Here is an 18169-nt window from a genome sequence, read left to right on the forward strand (position 1 = left end):
AGCAACAAAAAAAATCTATGGAGCCACTTGGGAGCCGAAAAAGCCGGCTCTTTTTAGTGAGCCGAGCCAAAAGAACCGGCTCTTTAAAAGGAGCCGAAATTCCCATCACTATTAAGTTTCGGTTTCAATTCACACAAATCAACACTGGGAAGTCAACAGAGAAACGCCCTGGTTGCCAGATTGATAACAATAGTGCCTTATGATGGTTGGGGTTGTGGTGAACCTTGTTTAACCCAAAACACTGGGTGCAAGGCAGAAATTCACCCTGGACAGTGTGCCTGCTGATCACAGTGCATTATTCACAAGCAAAACTGTTTAAAAGTAGTTTTTCCTCTTTCAGGTTGTATTTACAACGTTTATAACATTATAAATTCATACATTTGTAGTTTAGTGTCACAGAAAACCCCTTAAAGTATAAAAAAAAAAACAGCTAAAGGTTATAATGATATTTTACTATGCTCACATGGTTTTCTACAGTTTTGCTGAGTACATGTATGGAATGTCATTACCAACATTTCATTACTGTGGCAAAGGTTGTTTACAATCATCATACCAAATTTTTAAGCTTCTAACTAATTCTGATCTAGATTGATAGATGTAACATTAATTATTTGTGTTTTATAAAGTCACTGTATAATTCATTTCTACATTTCTGCCTCTAAAAGCCACCCAGATCCACTGCAATACACAATTCTACCCATTTTGGTTCTATTTTGCAAAACAAATGTGTAGGTAAGCAGTGATCATGTTTTGTGATTCTTTGTTGTAGGTGCAGTAAAAAATAAAGCATTAGCAAAAACTGGACTCATTTATATAAAGCAATGGTCAGTGTAAATGTGTTTTTTTACAACTGTAACTCGCCCAACACAAACAACTCAAACAAAGGTCTAAATCATCCCAATATGGCAACCCAATCTGTGTCGGTGGGGTGTGTATGGAATTCGAGCTTTTTTTCAAGTGAGTCGTTTGATTTGACTCATAATTAGGAATCGACACACCTGGTTTCAAGACTCCTCGTCATTTAATGCGTTGCCAGTTTTTCAGAACTTCGACTAAAATTAGCGACTAAAGATTGTTTTGTACTGTTTTATTCTAAATTATTTAACAGTATTTTCATCAAATTCCACAACATATTGCTTTGTGTTTGTAATTAAAAATTATACAGTACTCATACAAACTACTCAACTACTTCAACTACTACACAATATAATCAAGATAAACACAGATCCTCATGCTGAATGGCTATTTGTCCTGATGTCAAATGTACTTTTGTACTGGTTAAGGGCCTTGCTCAAGGGCCCAACAGCAGCAACCTAGCAGTGGTGGGGCTTGAACCAGCAACCTTGGAATTACTAGTCCAGTTCCCTAACCACTAGGCTACGGCTTGCCTTGCAGTACATACACAGTCACGGAATTACTCCCTGAGTACCTATAGGCCAATTTAGATCAGCCAGTCCACCTTCTGCATGATTTTAAGAGGCTTGAGGACACACTGTTGATGCTTTTTTTTTTTTTTTTTAATTGACTCCCCACTGAGTCGACTCCAAACGCTCACCCTGAAGAGCCGATTGAAAGAACCGACTTGGTGGTAAATGACTCATCTGTGTGGTGTGTCTCATGTTACAGGGGAGTCGGTGTGTACTGCAGCTCAGTGCGTTTCTGGCCGAAACAAGGAGAATTCAGCATGGCCTCCTCCATCCCCGCCGTCCTGTCCCTTATTATAGCAGCTCTCTGCCTAACCGCAGTCGGTGAGTTACAGACCAGCTTGTGTTTTCTCGACAGTAAGAACGATATTAATGTGATTTTCTGTCTGGAGGAACAGCTGGTACTAAGGAGACCTGATCTTAGTGTTTGCTCTGGTTGTTGTTTTTCGTTGGTGGATCGAGATGAAATGTTTTTATTTGAAATAACCCAGTATTTATATTGTTAAGAATAATAAAACATCTTAAATAGCTGATAATTGCTGTATACTTTGTGTACAGTGTGCTGTAGTTTGTGTACATTATGTAGTTTGTGTGTATTATGTTGTACTTTATGTGTAGTGTCTGTGTGTAGTGTGCTGTAGTTTGTGTATAGTGTGTTGTTTGTGTGTTGTATGTGGTAGTTTATGTGGTGTGTTGTTTGTGTGTTGTATGTGGTAGTTTGTGGTAGTTTATGTGGTGTGTAGTTTGTGTTTATAGTGTGTTGTTTGTGTGTTGTATGTGGTAGTTTATGTGGTGTGTAGTTTGTGTGTATAGTGTGGTAGTTTATGTGGTGTGTAGTTTGTGTGTTGTATGTGGTAGTTTATGTGGTGTGTAGTTTGTGTGTATAGTGTGTTTGTGTGTTGTATGTGGTAGTTTATGTGGTGTGTAGTTTGTGTGTTGTATGTGGTAGTTTATGTGGTGTGTAGTTTGTGTGTATAGTGTGTTTGTGTGTTGTATGTGGTAGTTTATGTGGTGTGTAGTTTGTGTGTTGTATGTGGTAGTTTATGTGGTGTGTAGTTTGTGTGTATAGTGTGTTGTTTGTGTGTTGTATGTGGTAGTTTATGTGGTGTAGTTTGTGTGTTGTATGTGGTGTGTAGTTTGTGTGTTGTATGTGGTAGTTTATGTGGTGTGTAGTTTGTGTGTATAGTGTGTTGTTTGTGTGTTGTATGTGGTAGTTAATGTGGTGTGTAGTTTATGTGGTGTGTAGTTTGTTGTTTGTGTGTTGTATGTGGTAGTTTATGTGTAATGTTTGTGTGTTGTTTGTGTGTTGTATGTGGTAGTTTATGTGGTGTGTAGTTTGTGTGTATAGTGTGTTGTATGTGGTACTTTGTGTGTTGTATGTGGTAGTTTATGTGGTGTGTAGTTTGTGTGTATAGTGTGTTGTATGTGGTACTTTGTGTGTTGTATGTGGTAGTTTATGTGGTGTGTTGTTTGTGGTAGTTTATGTGGTGTGTAGTTTGTGTGTAAAGTGTGTTGTTTGTGGTAGTTTATGTGGTGTGTAGTTTGTGTGTAAAGTGTGTTGTTTGTGGTAGTTTATGTGGTGTGTAGTTTGTGTGTATAGTGTGTTGTTTGTGTGTTGTATGTGGTAGTTTATGTGGTGTGTAGTTTGTGTGTATAGTGTGTTTGTGTGTGTGTGTTGTATGTGGTAGTTTATGTGTAGTGTTTGTGTGGTGTGTTGTTTGTGTGCATAGTGTGTTGTAGTTTCTGTGTTGTAGTCAGTGTATTTGTCTTGTAGTGTGTGTGTGTACAGTGCTGTAGTTCTTGTGTCTAGTGTGTTGTTTGTGTGTAGTATGTGGTATGTTAAAGTTTGTGTGTACATTATGCAGTAGTTCATGTGTATAGTGTGTTTGTGTTGTTTGTGTGCTTGTCTTGTAGTGTGTGTACATTATGTTGTTTGCATGTAAATTCTTTTGTAGTTTGTGTTGTAATTTCTGTGTACATTATGCTGTAGTTTGTGTGTATAGTGTGCTGTAGTTTGTGTGAAGTGTGTGATAATTTGCGTGTACATTATGCTGTAGTTTGTGTAGTTTGTTGTACTTTGTTTTGTAATTTGTGTGTACATTATGCTGTAGTTTGTGTGTACAGTGTGTGATAATTTGTGTGTATAGTGTGCTGTAGTTTGTGTGTACACTATGCTGTAGTTTGTATGTACTTGTCTTGTTGTGTGTGTACATTGTGCTGTAGTTTTTGTGTACATTGTGCTGTAGTGAGACGGAAGCGGCTGTTGTGTAAGAGGCGTGTGACCACATGCTTGGTGTTTGCTAAATGAGATTCTCAGGTCTGTTGAAATACAGATCTCACTCTTTGGGCTGAACAGGCTAATACCATCTCTCATGTAAAACATGGTGGTGGGAGCATCATGCTGTCGGGGTGCTTCTTAAGAATGGGATAAACTGCCCAAATCCAGAAGTGCAGAGCTTGTAGAAACGTATCTAAGAAGACTTTCAGCTGTTATAACTGTGTACTTTGTGCTTCTACAAAGTGTTACATAAACCTTTGTGAAGAGATTTCAGTGTTTGATTTTTCATTAATATTAAAAAAAACATGTGTACACGTTATTACAGGTTTGTAGTGTACAGTAATGTAAAAATATCAGTTATATACATCAAATCCATAACACAATACTATGCAAACAAATCAAGGGGTCTGAATACTTATCAGTGCGCTCTCACGAGGACCAGATCCGCTATGCCGACTGTAATACGGGAGCAGACGAAACAGTCGACAGCCTTCAAACAACCTTTAAAGTGCCCAGACTTGCCTAAAATACATTCACGTCTGATGTATTTATATAAAACAGGTATTATAGAGTATAAATTTAAGGAGAGCATTTAATACAGGTAGTTAATACAGGAGGACCAGCGTACTTAACAGCAGCACCAGATGTTGTTTTGCTCCTGATCTTAATTGTATTTTAATGATTTATTTTTCCTCCCCAGCTGAAGACTGTGACGGCTACGTGAACAGCGCCGGTATTTACCGCATGTCCCAGGACTGCTCGTTTGTACAGTTCTGTTGTGGAACCTGTGATAACCGATACTGCTGTTCCAATGCCTTCACTAAACTGAATGAAGACAACTGCTTTTTGTAAGTCTGTTTTTAAAATGACGCTTCTGATCGTGGTAGTTATTAGAACGTTGGGATTTTTTGGAGAGCAACATATATTTTTTTAGCCAATATCGACCGCAAAATCTCACCTTTATGGCAAAATTAAAAAGGAAAGTCTGTAAAATTTTCATTTCATTACTGTTTCCTCATTATTGTGCAGACACTAAACCTGATACCTGTACAGCCGAGTCACACCTATCTTACCATCTCCCATCTCCTTTTCATTAAAATGTGACTTATTCACATGTGTACCGGCTTTGTATTTTACTGAGGTGCTCCGTGACCCCCTTTCCGCCCCACTTTAAGGCTTTTACACTGTTTCCCTCCCGGCTAAGACTAATGTAAGACTTTAATACAAACGTCAGAACGGAAGCAGGAGTTTGGAAGAGTTCATCATGGTGGGTAGGAAGGTCCTGGGTTCGATTCCTCAGCTAGGCTTCCTCGGGGTCCTTTCTGTGTAGAGTTTGCATGTTCTCTCTGTGTTTGTGTGGGTTTCCTCAGAGTGCTCCAGTTTCCTCCCACAGGTCCAAAGACGTACAGTCAGGTTCATTGTAGCGTTAAGCACACCGACCAAGCATAACATTCTGAGCACTGACGGGTGAAGTGAATAACACTGATCATCTCTTCATCACGGCACCTGTTAGTGGGGGCGGATATATTAAGCAGCAAGTGAACATTTTATCCTCAACGTTGATGTTAGAAGCAGGAAAAATGAGGAGCGTGAGGATCTGAGGGCCAAATTGTGATGGCTAGACGACCGGGTCAGGGCATCTCCAAAACTGCAGCTCTTGTGGGGTGTGTCCCAGTTTGCAGTGGTCAGCATCTATCAAAAGTGGTCCAAGGAAGGAACAGTGGTAAACCGGCGACAGGGTCATGGGCGGCCAAGGCTCACTGATGCACGTGTGGTCCGATCCAACAGACGAGCTCCTGTAGCTCAGACTGCTGAAGAAGTTCATGCTGGTTCTGATAGAAATACACAGAGCATCACAGTTGCTGGGCTGTTTTGGCAGCAAAAGGGGGACCAACACGATATTATTAAGGTGGTCATAATGTTATGCCTGATCGGTGTAAGTGTAAAAGTGTTTGTGACGACCTGTCTGGGGTGTTTCTTGTCTTTCACCCCATGGATCTGACCAATCACGACCCTGATCCTGGTGGTAAAACAGACTATGAAACAATAAAAGAGCTGTGTTGAATGTACTCCAAACATATTGCCGAGAGGTCTGTAAACAATTACATCTAAAAAAAAAACCTCCCTACATGACTGTAAACCAACACACAGTGTTTTTCTCAGTGCCTTTAATACATATTGTCATTTTTAATTCTCTCAGAATGAATGTCAATTACGATGATTAGCCGAACGCTCCGTTAGTACCATGAGGGGAACTTGTCTGCATCTTTTACCGTCAGGTTTGTTTAGCTGTAGCTGTAATCGTCAATTGAATCGTCTTTTTTTACAGCTTCTTGTTTCCACTGTGACGGTTTGCAGCCCCCCACCCTCCGTTTCCTGTAATGTGCTGTGAAGGGGGTTTGCAGAATCAGTTGCAGAATGTAGATTTAGTACTTTCAGTTGAGACTAATAATGCAGATTTGATCATGCTGCACAAGCCACACTGATTTTATTTAACTGATTCCTAATTCTAAATAATAATAATAATGAATCAAAAGTATTAAAGTATCTACAGTGGTTTTATTTATATATGTTATTTATTTATGTATGAATTTATTTATTGTTGCACTGAACACACCGGGGCCTTATAAATAAATATAATCAGGTATAAAATAGCTGAAAAACTAAACGTTCTGGTCACAAGTGACTGTACTGATTTAACGTTAAGTAAGCTTGGGAGTTCCATGCTGCTATTGGTCTCTTGAGCAACACCGAACCTTACTCCATTACAAACTGGATTAAATCATCTGTCAGATTATCAGGATAAACATCAATAACCTGTTAACTACAGAAGCACAGCAGAGACCGAACACGTCTCAGATCTTTAATTACTTTATTTATAAAGCTGTTATCTGTACCAGCAAATGAGTTTAATCTGACGTTTTTTTATTAATGTCCTGTGTGGATTATAAAGTCATAAACTCCGACAACAGGTTCCAGAAATGAACTTTAACCACAATCAAGAAGGGAAGTGGTGGCCGGTGATGAAACAATACTGAAGTGTCAGAAAGGAACTGAAGTGAAGCAGTGAAGCATAACGTATCGCTGCGTGTTTTTCACAATCACTACATTATATATATATATATATACACATCGATCAGGCATAACATTAAACCCACCTCCTTGTTTCTGCACTCACTGTCCATGTTATCAGCTCCACTTACCATGTAGAAGCACTTTGTAGTTCTACAATTACTGACTGTAGTCCATCTATTTCTCTACATGCTTTGTTAGCCCCCTTTCACCCTGTTCTTCAATGGTCAGGACCACCACAGAGCAGGTATTATTTAGGTGGTAAATCATTCTCAGCACTGCAGTGACACTGACATGGTGGTGGTGTGTTAGTGTGTGGAGTTTTTAAACACCTCACTGTCACTGCTGGACTGAGAATCATCCACTACCAAAAATATCCAGCCGACAGCGCCCCGTGGGCAGCGTCCTGTGACCACTGATGAAGGTCTAGAAGATGAGCGACTCAAACAGCAGCAATAGATGAGCGATCGTCTCTGACTTTACATCTACAAGGTGGACCGACTAGGTAGGAGTGTCTAATAGAGTGGACAGTGAGTGGACATGGTATTTAAAAACTCCAGCAGCACTGCTGTGTCTGATCCTCTCATACCAGCACAACACACACTAACACACCACCACCATGTCAGTGTCACTGCAGTGCTGAGAATGATCCACCACCTAAATAATACCTGCTCTGTAGTGGTCCTGTGGGGGTCCTGACCATTGAAGAACAGCATGAAAGTAGATGGACTACAGTCAGTAATTGTAGAACTACAAAGTGCTTCTATATGGTAAGTGGAGCTGATAAAATGGACATCAATTCATGTTCATCAATTTTACTGGAAAACAGTGGGAGCAATGCTTGGGCACCAGTCCATCACAGGGCTTTGGCCACCTACTCCTCAGGCAGAGCCGATCACAGGTGCCCGGCCGGCCGATAGCACCACTGAGAGTCAAACAGATCTTTTGTAATACAGTCAATTGTTCACACATGTACAGGAATTCGTAATAAAGGCAGTGCTAACCGAAAGACCCTTTGGAAAAGTTTCAGATGTGTGTGTATAAAGTATCATGTAGAAACGAATTTGCTGACACGTCGAATGTAAACAAACAAGCTGCTTGAGCGCTTTAAGTCACCGAGTTCAAGAGACACGATCGCATCAGAATAGAATAAAACAAAGAAATAAATAAGAAGAAAACACTACATTATTATTTTCATTTTTTAACCCTGCATAATCCTGGTCAGGGTCACGGTGGGTCCTGCTTACCTGGAAACATGTAATACACCAGAGTCAGGATTCCAATCCAGTTTTTAATGTAAAAAGCAACAGAGCTCATCGGCTACTTGTACTCATCTAATTCCAAATAACGTGTAGAAGTGCGTCATCTTTGCTTTGTGATTTCGCTTCACGTAACATGTTGTTTTGTTTTTATTAAAGAAAAATGGTTTGAAGGCTCATCTTTAATGTTTATTTTTGTTCCCCACAGCAACAATCACAAGGAAACCGTCCCTATTGTCAGTGCTGTAGTGGGTTTCATCATCTTGATCATCTTCATCGTGACCTGCTGCGTCTGCCCCTGCTGCTGCCTGTACAAAATGTGCAGAAAGCCCAGACGTGAGTCTTCACTTATTTAATACCCTTGTGCTCTAGATACACGACGGCTTGTTGAACATCTCATTCAAAAACAAACGGTATTAAAACAGAGCGACCTGTGTGTGATCTTCTCAGCTGGAACAACAGTCACGTTTTTTTTGAGAAGGCTTCTCACAAGACTTTGAAGTATGTCTGTGGGAATTTGTTGCCAGGTCAGTCAAAAGTGTTTCGGTTCATTCCAGAGCTGTTGGGTGGGGCTGAGGTCAGGGCTCTGTGCAGGACACTGGACTGTTTTTAAACCGAGCTTTTCTTCAAGTCTTTGTAGAGCTCTCTTTGTTGCTGGAACAGGAAAGGGCCTTCCCTAAACTGTTGCTGCAAAGTTGGAAGCATGTAGTTTCCTTTATATAATTGATTTATTACAATTGTTGTAGCTGCAACACATGAATTTAAAAATTAGAAGCGGTGTCCCAATACTTTTGTCCATATAGTGTCATTTCTCAACATGCTGGAGAATATTTGGGTTCAAATGTAAACAAACAAGCTGCTTGAGCGGTTAAAGTCACCAAGTTTAGGAGACATGATCACATCAGAATAAGATAAGGCTCTGAGATGAAACAAATACATAAATATAGTGAAAATCAGATCAGTTTTAACACTGCTTAATTCTGGTCAGGGTCACGGTGGGTCCTGCTTCCCTGGAAACACCGGGCACATGTTGGAAGCATATTATTTCATTTATGTGTTTGATTTATTACATTTGTTGTACCTGAAACACATGAATTTAAAAATTAGGAGCGGTGTCCCAATACTTTTGTTCTTATAGTGAAATTCCACAACCTGAGGAATAATTTTTGGGTTAAAATTGGAAGGGGCGGTAGGGGTGGGGGTAAATAAAATGTAAACAAACAAGCTGCTTGAGTGTTTTAAGTCACCAAGTTAAAGAGACATGATCACATCAGAATTTGATAAAGCGCTGAGATAAAACAAAGAAATAAATATAGAGAAAACACATCTGGTCAGGGTTACGGTGGGTCCTGCTTCCCTGGAAACACCGGGCACATGTTGGAAGCATATTATTTCATTTATATATTTGATTTATTACACTTGTTGTAGCTGAAACACATACAAAATTAGAAGGGGTGTCCCAATTTTGTCCATTTAAAATCTAATTCTTAACAATACAGGGTATGAAGGGGTATAAATACTTTCTGACCCAACCCCCTTTCCCACACACATACACCCACACACACACACACATACCCACACACACACACAGCTCTGAGTAGTGGGCTGTATGGAATCGTGCTGTATGAAAGACTAACTGACTCACTCTTAATACTGTCGTGGGTTTGTTTGTCCTCGTGTGGAAGTGAGATTGGATCAGGACTGTGGGATTTCCCACTCGTGCTGACTCAAGTCTTCCAGCATGACTTCACCGGAGTGATTACATACCCGACATGCCGGAAGTGGTCACATGCAGCTGCTTAAGGGGCCCGTGTGCCGAACCAGACTGTAGACGTGTCTCATAAAAACTCGGCATTCTGGGACTTTATTTTTTCTCTGGACTCTTTAATTTAGAGTTTTATAGTCCACTAAAACTACAAGAATGATGTAGACAAAAGTATTCGGACACTCCTTCTAATTATTGAATTCATGTGTTTCATCCACAACAGTTGCTAACAGGTATAATAGAGGAAATTCTATGCTTTCCGAATTTGCTACCGTTTAGGGAAGACCCTTTCCTGTTCCAGCAACAAAGCGAGCTCTATAATGACATAAAACCCTGACCTCAGCCTCACTCAACAGCTCTGGAATGAACCGGAACATAAATATCAGTGTCCAATCATATGCTTTTTTGACTGTATAGGCACAAATTCCCACAGATATACTTCGAAGTATTGTGAGAAGCCTTCTCCTAAGAGCGGCTGTTGTTCCAGCTGAAAGGATCACACGTCCAACACACTAATGGACAGGCGTCCAAATACTTTTGGCTAGTATAAATTCCCCTGGTTGTGAGTGATGGGTATGTTGTGGTCCAGGGTGTATTCCTTTTCTCACCCAGTGTTTCCGGGTGGTACCCGACCCACTGTGACCCTGTCCAGGATTGAGGAGTTTGTAGTAATGATAAATATATAAATAAAATAAAACTTGTTCTGCCTCCGATTTGGACCCGGGGTTTCCACAGGCTGTTGTTTTCATTTTTTGCTCACATATTTGCTGGTCGTCTGGCTGCATGTTTTACCGGGCGTGTCCTTTCCGTCCTTCTGTTTTTATCTTTTCCACGTGAAGAATCTGCCTGTTTTATTTTAGCGTCCTGCATTTTTTTTTTTTTTTTTTAGCAGTGAAACAGGAACTTGTGGAGCTCGTATTAGCCGTGGGTCACTGGTGTCTCAACACATTTATTACAGAGCTGGAACCGAACAAAGGATTCGTCCCGCCTGTATTTACACAAGCTTTATTAAATGTAATAACCATAATAACCATAAAACAGCCGTCTCGTTTTTGCTTAAGCGACACTTGGATCATGTAAACCAGATGTGATTGTAACCTGAATGTTTCTTTACAGCGGTACTGGCGACCACCACAGTGGTAACCAGCCAGTATCCCCAGCAGCCCACTGTAAACCCCACTGCAAACCCTCAGTACCCACCATACCAACACGTCCCAGCACAGCCCGGCTACGGCCCCCAGCCCGGCTTCGGCCCCCAGCCCGGCTTCGGCCCCCAGCCCGGCTTCGGCCCCCAGCCCGGGTATGGAACCCAGAGCGTGCCCGCTGCTCCATTTCCAAGCCAGCCTTATGCACCCGGACCCCCTCCGCCATACCAGGAGAACGGTAAGAACTTTTTATATATAATAATGATAGTAATAATACCACACACACACACACACACACACACACACGCTCAGTTCCAGAATGTTTAGACGAGTTAGATATCGTGTAATCGACGTCTTATCTCAATAAATAAATACAAATCTGATTATGTATATGATCAACCATGCTGAGAATGATTTACATTCATTACAAAATGCAGATTCAGTACTTAAATCTTAAAATATTCACATATTTTGAGGCCGGCCTCAAATCTGAGACAAACAGGGATGCAGAGCTTCGGTCCGTTGATGTCATTTCCTTCCGGGATGTCGTTATGTCAGATAATAAAATCTGCACCCGTAGTCCCCTGTAATTACTCCTTTTCCAGCCGTGGATCCGAACACAGGCTTTATTTCTGTGTAAATAACCCCAGTATTTTCGTGCCACTCCTCTGACACGGCGGTGAGAAGCAGGTTTCTGCATGTTTTCCAGGTATTAAAAAAAGACTCTGCGCTTGTTAGCCGGCTCGCCGAGGCCTCCCACAAAACAAACAGAGCTGCTGCGGGAAGATGGAAACCAGCGAGAAATGAACGCAGCGCACACAGAGGCGAACGTTTGTGTGTCCAGTCGCGTTAGTGTGTTCTATTAAACCGAAACAACACGCCATGCGTCATGTTATTCTACAATAACAGCTTTATGTGATGATTCATTTCAGCTGCTCCTTTAGGGGGCGCCAGAGTCGATCGTCCATCCGCGTATTTGATTGGCCACGCTTCACATAACGTTATACGCCTTCTGTATATGTGAGCCCAGCCCGGCATTCGAGCCCCCAAATCAGAAAAAGTTGGGACAGCCGCTCAAGTGGCGCAGCGGTAAAGTACGCTAGCTCACCAGAGTTGGGTTTCTAGATGCATCGTATCGAAACTCAGCTCTGCCTTTCCGACTGGGTTGGGCGGCAGTATGAACAACGTTTGGCTGTTGTTCAGGGGCTTAGTGGTAGAGTCAGAGCATAGGTCCTCATAACTGGTACGACCGCGGCCCCTGCTGGTTGACTGACGGCGCCTGCACAGGGCTGAGGAATAACATTGAGGGGGGTGTGACCCTCCGTGCGCAGTGTCTCTCGGTGTATGAACTCGGCTCGTGCAGGTGAAAAATGCAGGCGGTACTGATTGCGTGCCAGAGGGGGCGCAAGTCAGTTGAGTGGCGTCTTCAGTCAGCGGCAAAAGGGTCGAATCAGTATAGAGGAGCAATCAGGGTAATTGGACACGATTAGAATGGGGATAAAAGTTGGGGGAAAAAAGTGGGGAAAAAATAGATAATTAGAAAAAGTTGGGACAGCATAGAAAATGCCAATAATAAAAACTCAGAGTTTCTTACATTGACTTTTATTTGATGTCAGACAGGATGAACCTGAGATATTTCATCTTTTATCTGCTCAACTTCATTTCATTTATTAATAAACATCCATTCCTGCATTTCAGGCCTGCAAAACATTCCAAAAAAGTTGGGACAGTAAAGCATTTACCACTTTGTAATGTCGCCGTTCCTTTTCACCACTTAAAAGGGGTTTTGGCACCGAGGAGAACGAGTGATTTAGTGTTTCAGCTTTTATTTTGTCTCGTTCTTCCTGCAAACACGTCTTAAGATGTGCAACAGTACGGGGGGGTCGTCGTTCTTTCAAAATCCTCCACACGTTCTCTATTGGGGACAGGTCAGGACTGCAGGCAGGCCAGTCCAGTACCCGTACCCTCTTCCTCCGCAGATGAGCAGATAAAACATGAAATATTTCAGGTTCATCCTGTCTGCAATCAAATAAAAGTCAATGTCAATGTAAGAAACTCTGTGTTTTTATTTTATTTGCATTTGCACTGTCCCAACTTTTTTCTGATTTGGGGTTGTAGATTCTCCTGACGCACCAAACTAAGTTACGACTTAGTGAAGTTACTAAACTTAGTAAAATGATCATACGTGACTAAATGTACCACGCACCACAGCGTCTGTTAGCAATCACACACTCAGTTTAAAGTGAGTGTGTGTGTGTGGGAGGGGATGCATTAGCGATCTGGAACGTCCTGCTCTTTGCTTTAGCACTCATGTTAATAAGTTATTACAGACCAAATTGCTCCGTGGCCTTTTTGTGGCATTAATAAACACGCAGCACACGTCAGCCGCTTCTTAATAGCTTCTGTAAAACAAGACGTTTGGTCTCTCAGGCCAAAATGGATTTGTCTTTTAGAAAAAATAAAAAAATAAAATGAATTAAAGTGTAAGAAGGCCAGTAAGAGCTAACTGTTTACTTATTAGCTTATCATGCATAATTGTGCTCAGCTTAGAAGAACGTTTCTTTGTTACCGTTATGCTTTTTATTTCTATTAGAGTAATTCTGTGGCATGGTGGCTCGCCTCACAGCAAGAAGGTCCTGGGTTCGATCCATAGGTGGCGCGATCTGGGTTCTTTCTGTGCGCAGTTTGCATGTTCTCCCCGTGTCCGCATGGGTTTCCTCCCAGTGTGTAAAACATTAGGATGTTAAAATCCTAATAAATAAATAAATAAACTATTAGAGTAAGAGAATTCAGGGTGGCACGGTGGCTAAGTGAGTAGCACTGTCGCCTCACAGCAAGAAGGTCCTGGGTTCGATCCCTAGGTGGAGTGGTCCGGGTCCTTTCTGTGCTGAGTTTGCATGTTCTCCCTGTGTCTGTGTGGGTTTCCTCTGGGTGCTCCGGTTTCCTCCCACAGTCCAAAAACATGCAGTCAGGTTAATTGGAGAGACTGAATTGCCCTATAGGTGAATGTGTGTGTGCATGTGTGTGTGCCCTGTGATGGACTGGTGCCCCATCCAGGGTGTCACTGTGTGCCTTGCGCCCATTGAAAAGCTGGGATAGGCTCCACCCTTCAAGAACAAAGACCTGTCTCACTTGGATGAGTTTGAGTTCTTGATTTCGAGTCTCATCTGTTCTACTGACCTTTAGTTGTGTCTGATGAAGAGAAGGTCGGAAAGTGTTTCTCCGTATTGCGGCCTCCTTTTAAGCTAAAATAGTTTGATCACTGCTGGCATTAATAAAACAGCACCAACGAAGCTTAATATGTAAAGCAGTGGCACAACATGGTAAATGAAGTATTTATTGGAGAATTTTACTGTTCGGATTGTTCACGTTTTCATTCAGAATGACAATAAACTGTGTTGTATTGAGGGAGCAGCTTTCTTTAGGACACTTTTAGTGCTTTGCAAACACAGTTCGGGGCGGGATGGGTGTTGTCAACAACACACACAAGACGAAGTGAGGGATTTATACTCACCTCAGTGTTTGGTGTGATATTATTAGCGCGTTTCCTATTTTATCCGACTGTAGCCTTCTACAGCACAAACACTGGGTGTGTGAATAGTTGCCGTGTTCCTTGGTGGTGCCACACTAAAATTACTCGACACCAAACTCCAGGTCAGATGTGTGTATCCATCCTTACAGTTTCAAAAAAGACGCCGACTGCTGCTTTCTAACACGACTGTGACATCAGGAGGACACGCTGTTTGTTTGGGGTGCAGAAGGTGGCTTTGTCAAAAGAGTTCCCAGCCTAACGCTTTGTGTGTTTCCCTTGCAGTATACCCTGCTCCCTACAACCAGGCGGCGTACGACGGCGGGCACCCTCCGTACCCCGTCAATCCCCTCATGCAGCCCGGCTTTGCCCAACCGCCCCCGGCGACCAACTTCAACGCAGCCCAGCCTCCGTACAACCCGGCCTTCGTGGACCCGCCCAAAACCGGATTCTAAACCACAAGCGTCTCTCACCGCGCGGTCTCGGCTGGATTACTCGCACCCACGCACTTCCACTCTGGGTTCGGATCTGTCTGCTCTGTATTTATACTCGTAGCTTTTTGTGGAAAGTGAAAAGTAAAGTTGACCACAAAAGTCTGGAAGATAGTAAATATAGAGCATATAGGTGGGACTCATGTACTTCATCCGAGCCATTTCAGCTTTTCTTACTTGTTTGAGGGAAATAAAGAAGAAAACTCGTACGAGACTGAACGAAGCGCCGCAGGAGAAGAATGTGTGTTTTTTTCTTTTGTCTTTTATTTGGGTGTAAATTGGGGTTTCCCCCGAGTCTGAGGCGAGAAATGCCAGTGAGGGTGTGCTTTACATGCACTTTAACCACAATTAATGACATTATACGAGCTAAGAGTGTCACTTCTGATTCAGATTAGGAAAACGTGGGAAAAAATTTATAATTTTGAAAGAAAAAGGGGGATGTTCTGGGTGAGCGATAATTTATCATGTTACACTTTTACGAGAGTATTAGATCGCTGATTTTTACAGCTTACTTTAACCAGCAGTCGAAGTAGCCGTGCGATTTCTTCTCCTTTTGTTATTGTTTTAAATTTCTATTATTTTAATAACATCTTTTTATTTGTTGCTTTTACTGTTCAGTTTTCAGTCTTTAGCAAAATAAATATACAAAATATATGGTCTATCATCAAAATGTCTCGTATTTTTACATACAGTTTATTTACTTTAAAATGTTTTCCATTACTGATAGTGGATGGATGGCACAGGCGTCGTCTCAGTCGAGCCTCTGACCTGGCCTGACGTACACATGAACACAATTGGGTGCATTTAATGGAGGGAAGGTCGGACGGCGTCTCTTCCAACTGCATTATACGGTGCACAGTTGGGGAGGGGGGCATATAGAGCTTAGCATGGCTCTCCACATTCACAATTGGGCCGGACGGGGTCTCTTCCAACTGCACTATGCGGTGCACAATGGGGGGTGGGGGGGGGGGGGGGTGTTCATATAGAGCTTAGCATGGCTCTCCACATTCACAATTAAGAATCTGTAATGACTAGATCTGGGAAACACGGGGCGCAAAGTAGGGTGTCCAGTCAACCTGGACAGAGCCATCAGTCCAGTACACAAGTCTGTACAGGCGCCCGGGCGGCTGATAGTCCGCGGCACCACCAGAGCTCCCTATGCATCTTTAGAGATACTATACAGATACTATGCTTCGCTATAAACACACACAATGTGAGTGTTTAAATGTAAATGCAAGTCTGTGCGACATGGGTCTTTTTTTTAAATAAATACTAGTATTAACTAAAAGTACCAAATCTCAGTCAAACCTCAAGTCCGTGTGGCTCTTCTCATTACAGTAGCACATGAGTCTGCCATCTTTTTATTTATAAGCAGTAAAAAGTCATCCGACCAGTTCAGTTCCTGTTTTTTTCAGTCTCATGATACACACGGTGCGTCACGTCACATTATTTCATCAGTTCTGATGTATTTTCCTGGAATTTCTGTCCTATCATGCTAGTAGGAAATACCGACTTGTACGTTTACGGCTTCTCGCAGACGGTTCTATACATATATCCAAAGTGAGTCACGATTGTGAACGATTTAGATTAAAGGGCCTCGCTCAGGGGCCCAGCAGTGGCAACCTGGCTGTGGTTGGGCTTGAACCAAAAACTTTCTGATCACTAGTACAGAACATTAACCACTGAGCTTCCTCTGTCTGATGGCTGGGCTGCATCTCAAGTACTCGTCATATGTTTGTTGATTGGTAGTTCAGGTGTGCGCCATGTGACCTCCACGATACCTTCTGGACGATACCAACTGGACGTTGTACGAACACCAGACTACGTGCACTCGTATTGAATTAATTGCCGATTACATCCTGTACATCCTGTTCTCTGATCTGGATTTCTAACCTGTGTTCCCATTATAACCTTACAGGCCCACATTCATAGTTTTCTGTGCACAAATCAGAATCTGACCTGCTTTTGATTATTGAACATCAAAGAACATTAAGAAACGAGTTTATTCTGCTCCCTCCTACACACATTCCTCCAGATGTGTGCTCTTGTTGTGATCGTGTCTTAATCTGCATGACTAGCAACTGCACACTGATGACCTGAAAATAGAACTAACTTCTAGATGTGCCAAAAGGTTCTTGTAAATGTAGCATGAATATCATTTTATGATTATTGTATGACTATATAATTAATACAAGTCCTTCTTATATTTGTCTCCTGTTTATGTAAGAAGTGGTTCGACTGGAAAGGCTGCAGCTAATGACAGGTATATCAGGTGATTCGTTCCATGACTCGGGACTTTCCGACTGTTTGTTTGTTTGTACCGTGAGGTCGCAGAAATGCATCAAACCAAAGTTTGATTGTATAAAATATATTTTAATAAGTAAACCACTTATTTTTATGATCATGCCGTGTAGCCAGAAGCTGTTAGGGCTGAATAATCTGAAACACTGATACAGGAACCCTAAACGACATCGGGATATATGTTGTAGGTCTCGAGTTCAAATCTTAGCTCTGCTATCAGCCTTGGCTGACCGGTAGAGGCTGATCGATGGCATTGCTTGGGGGCAGTAACGTCAGCCCTCCTTGATCAGGGGGTTGGGTAAAAAAGAGGGGAAATAATACAGAATTATTTATATATATATATAATGTTAGAATAATAATGTTTCTTAGAATAACTAAAAGCTGAGCACTGTAGTTGGTCATTTTGTACTAATGTATTAACCTTTTTCCGCATTAAAGCCACAATTTGGATTTTAGGTGCCACCTATTTTACCAGCAAACCAAAATATCATGTACAAAGTATCGTGATACTGACATATCGCCCACCCTTTAATACAGTAAGTAGAATTAAATAGTTTTGTGTGTTTCGTTTCTCTTCTTTATGTAAATTTGTTTCAAATAATTAGTGAATGATGCAGAACATGCCTCATTTCATTTTCGCCTCAGAAAGCACAGGGCACGAGGCAGAAATACCCTGAGCAGTCCTGTCTGTGTAGACGCCTGGAAGGCCGATAGCTGGGCTATTATAATAAAAAAAATACTGCTGCACCACCCAAGTGCACCAGGATGTTTATTTTTCATGTTTATTTTCTTTACTTTGGCATATTTGTGAGGGAGAAACTGAAGGTGAAATGCTGTGGCCTGATGATTCTTTATTATCTGCGGGATTGTTATGAAGATGAGCAGCCCGACTGTAAATAAAAATA

General features: G+C 41.8%; 1 protein-coding gene across 1 annotated transcript; it reads left to right on the forward strand.

Annotated features, from left to right (window-relative positions):
• The first annotated feature begins 1604 nt into the window (after positions 1-1604).
• On the forward strand, positions 1605-15622 carry shisa10.1 (shisa family member 10, tandem duplicate 1). The gene is made up of 5 exons (XM_062986594.1): positions 1605-1748; positions 4403-4550; positions 8242-8369; positions 10915-11181; positions 14758-15622. Exons 1-5 carry the CDS (start codon positions 1685-1687, stop codon positions 14925-14927), a joined length of 777 nt encoding a protein of 258 aa, XP_062842664.1. The 5' UTR covers positions 1605-1684; the 3' UTR covers positions 14928-15622.
• Positions 15623-18169: the final 2547 nt, after the last annotated feature.

Source organism: Trichomycterus rosablanca, chromosome 24 (genome assembly GCF_030014385.1).
Source record: "Trichomycterus rosablanca isolate fTriRos1 chromosome 24, fTriRos1.hap1, whole genome shotgun sequence".
Lineage (NCBI taxonomy): Eukaryota > Metazoa > Chordata > Actinopteri > Siluriformes > Trichomycteridae > Trichomycterus > Trichomycterus rosablanca.

Coding starts and splice junctions, on each gene's coding strand:
- shisa10.1 (XM_062986594.1), top strand. CDS start 1,685: ATGGCCTCCTCCATCCCCGCCGTCCTGTCCCTTATTATAGCAGCTCTC. Junction 1,749..4,402: donor TCTCTGCCTAACCGCAGTCG/GTGAGTTACAGA, acceptor TTTCCTCCCCAG/CTGAAGACTGTGACGGCTAC. Junction 4,551..8,241: donor AATGAAGACAACTGCTTTTT/GTAAGTCTGTTT, acceptor TGTTCCCCACAG/CAACAATCACAAGGAAACCG.